The following is a 7500-nucleotide window of genomic DNA, read 5'->3' on the forward strand; positions in this document are numbered from 1 at the left end:
AAGGGCAGTGGTATAATATAGAGCACCGCTATTTACTATACCTTGTGTATAAAGGGCCTGGTATCCAACAGATTTAATACATAAAGAGTACATTTTTCAGTCTAGGGAAGTCTGATAATGGTTTACTATGGCTTGAGTACACAGTCCAGCACTGAAGGAGTTATTTTCTACCTGTGCTAAAAGGAAAATCCAAATATCCAGCCATTCCTTTCTCTGCCGATAACATATTTGTAGAGATTCTGTGCACTTTAAATACCTGACACAACATTCCTGCTAATGCAACATTTTGCTAAGAATCCCCCATTAAAACATGGTTTAAGTTAAAATTAAATGTCATTATTAATGACGAGGCAGCGAGAGAAACAATAATTTAACACAACTACCTGAGACACCTTTGGATAGACTCACATAAAACATTTGAGGGGATTATCTTGGCAGAAGCAACTTAATGAATACTCAAAATGCAAGCTCAAATCCACCCAGTAAAGCAATCAAGTTTTTAGGAAGTATTTTGACCCTAGTGACACAAACAATTAATTTTTCCATTCTAATATCAAAATAAAATTCTACATCTAATGCAGAATAATTTGATCAATGCATTTAATCAAAAACAACACCAGAAATATGTTATTCCCACTTAAACAGATTTTATTACTTAATACTGGTTTTAACAGATTATGAAAAAGTAGTTTGGAGAATAGCATAACAAATAGGAGACAGAATCTTTCCAGTTATAATTATCTGGAGAATACTTAACATAAGGGAATAATGAAATGAATGAGCAGAAACTGATACATATGTATATCTGATTGTGTGTTCACATAAGCATAGCACTGGAAGGTTAGGGAGTGACTATTTTAACTATATGTTTTTATATAGTTTTGTACTTTGTAGCAATAAATCAGTACAGAAACTGAGTGAAGACTTGTGACAGTGCAGACCCCTTCATCACTCAGTAAATATCACAATATATTATCAATACTGTCACCACCTACAGATATATGGATGAGGAATAACTGCATGATATAGGTCAAGCATTTCAATGCTTATAAGAGTCACAGGGAAGACATTAATCTGGGAAATGCTACCCTTTTATTCATGTTTGAAAGAAATACTGCTCCACATGAGTTAACTGTTTGAAGCAACCATAGTGTATGTTTAATGTATGTGAACTAGTATGTAAACTAGAAATGAGAACATGTTGTATATGTTGAACCCAGTAATGATACTGGCAGATTACTGAAAAAAGATGTCAAGCCCCTGACATAGTGGCTGTTCACAGATAGCCATGAATAAATTGATGGTCTTTAAGGTACACATACTTAACTAAGTGGCAGGGAGAACATCTGTTAGGTACTGATGTAACGTAAGGTACAGTATCTCCTGCAATACGAGCAACCCATCAGAAACACACAGATACAATATAATGATGCTGCTGGACTTAGCATCACGACTACATTTAAGTGTGCATAATTTAGTTATTGCCAAACACTGTTATAAATTATATCATAGTATCGCTGTTTGATGTTTCAAACTGAAACACATGGTTTCGGATTTGACTATTGAGGCCCTTACACTCCATAATGTATAGTATTATATCAGAACTTATGAAGAGTATGGAACAATGACTGTAATATAATACAAATAATAAGTGGCACTACTGTAACACATTCATTATTAACAGCTGCCCGTAAAAATTACATAAGCCTTAGAGCAACATTTTCACACAGTTAAGGCTTTAAAGTTATATAGTATAAAAATATTTCTACATTGCCCAAAAACACAAACTTGAAAGCGACCTCACTAATGACCCCACTGCTCACTAGTATATCAGATAATGTTAACCTGAACATATGAAATCTATAGATGACAAAAGAAATTTAATTTACATTTAGAAATTAAGTAAATACAATTGTGTCTATTCTCTAGCATTCAAATCTTTTCAGTATGAAACCAGTAAGTACAAAATATCAGTCATATTACATGCATAATGCATTGTTGTCCAATCAAAAAAACACTGTTGTATCATGTAGAGAAATTGTACTGTGTACTTTTACATATATTATTGTTATAGTTATATATTTAAAAGTGACAATACTGTTCCAATAACTAAAGAACAGGATTACAGTGCTCAGTACTAACTAAAATGCTTGTGTGTGGTGTGTAAATGTACAGTATGTGTAAAATCATCACAGTTTAGATTCAACTCACACTAATGAATATTTCATATGGCGAAGGCATTATGATGAAAATGCAATATGCGCAATAAGTATGTCTATCATTAATAAAGCCTATGTAATGTTATTAAAATGATGAGCAGATTATAAAACATTTTTTTATAATTTGTAGCAGTAATACAATAGTACTGATGGCCAATTACATACATTTTTGCATCTTAGTCAATACAACAATATTAAACACAGCAGATATAGGCTTTTGTTGTTGTTGTTGTTGTTGTTGTTGTTTTTTAATTAGCCAGCATTCCAATGGACTACACATTCTGTAGCTCATATATAGCCATATATATAAAAATAAAACAAAATAGTGGAACCAATAAATATAGTTTCAGCAATTTAGCTCAAAAGGTATTTTTAATGTAATAAGACAAGAACGTCTGTATTAAAATTATTATTATTTTTTAGCAAAAAATAAATAAAAAATAGCTGCTCTCATTTCACCTTATCTTGGGAGTTTGGAACAATTCGTTTCATAGAGACAAGTATGGTATCAAGTAACTAATGTGGCCCTCTGGTGGAAAGCTAAGTATCACATTTGACATTTCTGCACTGTTTTTACACAGTGCACAGGATTCTTAAAAACATGTTATGTGCAAAGATATATTAATATCCTAATAATTACAATGAATACAAATCAGATAGCTTGTTGGAGAAAAGGGAACAGACACTGGTCTAAACAAATATACAAGCTACTACAAAATGAAACAACACACTAGCAATTCTACATTGCAACACATAAAAAACAACACACACCAACAAAAAAATAAGAAGCTAAATAAAACTGATGCAAATGTATGAGATATGCATAAATAGTACCTGCTTTAGAAGCTTAAGGAGCAGCTTTATATTGGTAAGCAAATGGGGAAGAAAAACACAAAACTTACCTGCTGTTGTTGCAGATGCAGCAGTTCTACTGTGCTTACTTCACTGCACATGTCACCACTTGATCTTCCATCTCTGCTGCCAGCATCTAATTGGCTGCTTAGAGTGCTCATTCCATTTTGATTCATTGAACTGTTGCTTATTGTCTCTGTTGCAGATTCCTGCATCATGACTTAATACCTAAAAGTGATTAAGAAGTATCAATTAACACACACGTTACACCTTCGCACTTCTATTATCAAGATGTCCCTCACTGCCAATTACAAAGACAGCATTAGAAAGAAGGAAAAACACTGACTGCCAAGTAATTTACCAAGAAATGCAATACAAATTCAGCTTTTACCCAGATACTAATCACTGAAATTATGGCCCCTATAAGCTTCCTTTGTGTGGTTACACTTAACAGCCAAAATAGCATGCTATGCATGCAGCATGGCTAAATAGCATTTATGAATGGCTAGATTTTAAAGTCTACCTATAAAATCAAGTAATATGAAAGCCTGGTTGCACACACTCCACTATAGTTCCTATTATCTAGCTTTGACAACCATGGATGACTATACAGCCTTATTTAAAATATTCACTATCTTGATTCTGTCAGAATTTTACAGCATATCTTATGCAAGGCTATTGTTTAATGATGCAAAGCTAATCATACAAAATTAAAATTTTGTACGAGTGTTACAAATCATACAGTATCAAGCAATGATAAATAGTCTAATGGGCTTCTCCTTTTTTGTGCCTAAATAAAATTTTGCCTCCAAGGCATTTTAAGAAAAAGCTCCTGCTGCAAACACGTCAGATATTGCCTATTTTTTTAATCAAACGGCTGATATTCATTTATTTTTCTGACATTTAAAACATTTAATACTGTCCTTCCTAGGAAGTAATTAAGCTTATGCATGAGCAGCAATCAAACTGTTCACTTGAAGATGACTTAAAACTCAATTTTAACATAGGCAAATAAATGAAAGATATAAAATTAATTTTCCAGGCATGTATTAGATATGAAAGCTAGAAATAAAATCTATCAAGAATATCACTAATGATTGTGCTAAAAACAGCATAAATTATGCATATTACCTTCTCTACAGTAATAAATGTTTTATCGTTTTCACTGCATAAATATACTGTACTTTCTGGCTAGCAATGAGATGTCCTGCCAAGATCAGTTGAAATCCTTGCAGTAAATACAGAACCAAGTGCCCTTACAAAATAGAAATTCAAGATATATTCTGCATGTGTTTTACCGAAAGGTCAATATTGTTCATGTGCCCAAATACAATAACGTCTCAGTGCATCTAGACGTTTTCGTCATTAGACTTCGAAGCCATACAAAACTTGTCACGCTATGCACAATATGTAAATTATGTTTGTCAAACAGCACTTAGAATTAAAGACCCCAATTAGTTTTGTGTGACACGATATCAAGATAATGACTTCCAAATTTACTATCTATTGTCTAAGCTATTTGGATCATTGAAAATTAAAAACAACCCCACACTTTATAGCAAGGTACGCAATTCAGTGCAATTGACACCACACTTGACATACTGTATACTGTTAACTGTTGTCTATTTGAAAATACACAGACTTTTATTTTGGGAACTTCCAAAGAACACGGAAAAGAGCTCTACGATAGGGCTACATGCTAAACACCGTACATAATATTTGGTTGAAGAAGCGTTAACAGAGGAACCATTGCTACTATAACTACAGTAAACAATAACTAACCAGATGTGTTTATGAACAAACAGACCTTGTTAAACATCCTATTAAACATTAACCAAGAATATTACAAATGGAAAATGTGCAGCAAACGATGACTGTTACAAGACGAAAAAACAAAGCTACTACTCTTATGCGAGATTAGGCGGTTAATAAGTATTCAAATTAGGCATAAATTTTACATGCACAATGTTTAAAATATTCAGTAAAATGTGTCTGATTTCCCTCTTTGGATGTTTAAAAATTCTAATGTACTTTCTTCTCAGCCATAGGAAGAAGAAACATTCTGTCTTTTTTTCACAAAACATATACTTTCCAGGAATGTGAACAGAAATCAGATCATAGAAATCCTAATACTTTAAGAATTATAGTTTTGAGACATTTCAAACCACCAACTTTTAGGCTCTAGATCAGCAGAGAGAAAAACATTCCAACATTTTAAACACAAAACCCTCTTTACAGATAAAACAAAAACCGAAAAAAAAACCCATCAGCTGGTTGTGTTTGTAAAAATGTGCATTAATGGGACATTTGTGAGGTACACAGGTTCATTGGTTAAAAAAGAAAATAAGGCTGTGTCCAAGCAAATTAAAATGTTAAGTTGACAAGGAGTTTATGGCCTGTGGTATGTGTATCCTTATTAAGAGCTTAAAGTATATTTAAGAGGTACTTTCTACAGCATATTATAATAGGTATATCCTAAGCCATTACATGAATGAGCAGTCAGATTGAAATGACTCTTGAACAACTGGTGCCTATCAACTACTAAAGTAAAAAAAAAAAAAATCACTACTAAAATGAATACCTGCAAAAACTTGGTGCCTTCGCCATATTGTATACGCAAATGTATATATACTGTTTAAGACAACACATGTCCACTCGTGTTATTTTCTGGTGTATAACAATCTGTATGCTTTTTATTTAGACATTTAGCACTGTATGTCACATGCAGAATATTTTACATGTTAAAAACATACATTGCACATAAATTAATTCTATTTAATATAGAATATAAACATGCCATGAAGACTGCTATTATAAGGTGTTAGATCATACAATTACAGGGTGTGGCATTCTCTGAGTGTATAATCACCCTTCTGTCATGTTTGGGCAGATGTCCCGTTATTCACCTCATCCCTGCGCATGTTAAACGGAACAAAATAAAAGGAGAATTGGGAAATGTGTGCAATGTCTATTGGCTTTATAGTAGCACAGTGGCCAAACCATTGACTGAAAATCCACTAGGTGGGACGAAAAAACATACATATGAAAGAGTCTCATGTTTCCACTTGTGCAGCTTTTGTAGGAGAATCAAAACATTATAGTTAGTGAGATGCCTTTTCTGTATATCAGCGTTCTGCCTTTTTGCCCTGAATGCAACGTGCAATATTCTATGGATGTACATGTGGGGGCGAAATAATGCAGTAAGTTTTCTTTCTTCACAAAGTGCCATCAGACATACTTATTCTCTACATCACTTCCCTTTTGAAACATTAAACTGACACTGGAAGTGACTGCACAAGATTGCATTTTCTCTTCCTAAACAACCTGAATTGAAAGGTTACTTAGTGTAACAATATTTACTTGCAGAATTGTGTTGTTACCAAGGGTATAATAGATGGTGGCTATGCAGGTTTACGCAAGAATGAGTGAAGCATGAGGCGTTATCCATGTGTTTGACATGTTTCAAATTGCTATAATCCAGCATTAAACACACCCAGCAATTCAAGCCATTTCTTGCAGCCATAATCTTGAATAAAGCGTGCACAACCACTTATTATATAAATTAGTATACGACTCCCTTTTATAGTCACAACAGTGCTTTTGTGTTTATTTTTCATCAAAATGTGACTTTCTTATTTGTACAAATAGCAGGATAGAAAGCCATAGCTCAATTAAACCTGTTCACTTTATGATAGGGTATCGCTAAGCTTTAGACTTGTTTGTTTTGTTTTTTTCCCACCGAGGTATGGATTATTTGGGTGTTAAATTCCTCAGTGCCAAGTATGTCATTCTTTTGAAATGATCACAGGCGTCACATCTACATTCTCTATACTGCTGTGTTTCCACTGTAATGTAATACGCAGAGGAGGTATATACAGACAAGGACAAAATGGCAAGTTACCTAAACAAAAGGGAGTAGTGTGGAGGCATTCCATACATTCCTTCTATTTAGTGTAACAAGTTTTTGGTCTTGGGAAGTGTGCTGACATTTTTAAATGCCCAACTTCTCAAATGATTTCAGGAGATGTGTATTTATGAAACTTAATAAACACAGTGGGGCCACTTTCCACAGAATGAGACTATTTTTGTTGCATTACCTGAACGAGCGTGTACAGAAAAGAAACAGTGAGGTATTATACTATACCACTCACAGGCTTAAAACCGCAATAACTTAAAGCAAAGGGTAATGGGCCTGTAACAAAGCTACATCACTGCCAGGGCAGCAGGATGTCGGTTTGATATTATAACCTGCAAACTAAACTAAGAATATTAAATCCCCAAAAAAAGCGATTGCTTTTAGAAAAAGTGATATAAGGCGCAATTAAAACAACATAAGGCCCGAATTACCTTAACCCCACAGAAAGAGGAGGAAAAAAGGTATGTGTAATAAAATAATTATGATAAACACAGCACACTGCACTGATCAGAA

General features: G+C 33.7%; 1 protein-coding gene across 14 annotated transcripts in view; it reads right to left on the minus strand.

The window, feature by feature from the left end:
- Positions 1-7500, minus strand: part of FOXP2 (forkhead box P2) — a 327173-nt gene that overhangs the window by 313060 nt on the left and 6613 nt on the right. For all 14 annotated transcript variants that reach the window (XM_063927254.1, XM_063927253.1, XM_063927256.1 and 11 more), the window contains exon 2: positions 3122-3299. In XM_063927254.1, coding sequence (XP_063783324.1) covers positions 3122-3289 — 168 coding nt within the window. In that variant the 5' untranslated portion in view covers positions 3290-3299. The remainder of the gene's footprint in view (positions 1-3121; positions 3300-7500) is intronic.

This window comes from Pseudophryne corroboree, chromosome 6 (genome assembly GCF_028390025.1).
Source record: "Pseudophryne corroboree isolate aPseCor3 chromosome 6, aPseCor3.hap2, whole genome shotgun sequence".
Classification (NCBI taxonomy): Eukaryota; Metazoa; Chordata; class Amphibia; order Anura; family Myobatrachidae; genus Pseudophryne; species Pseudophryne corroboree.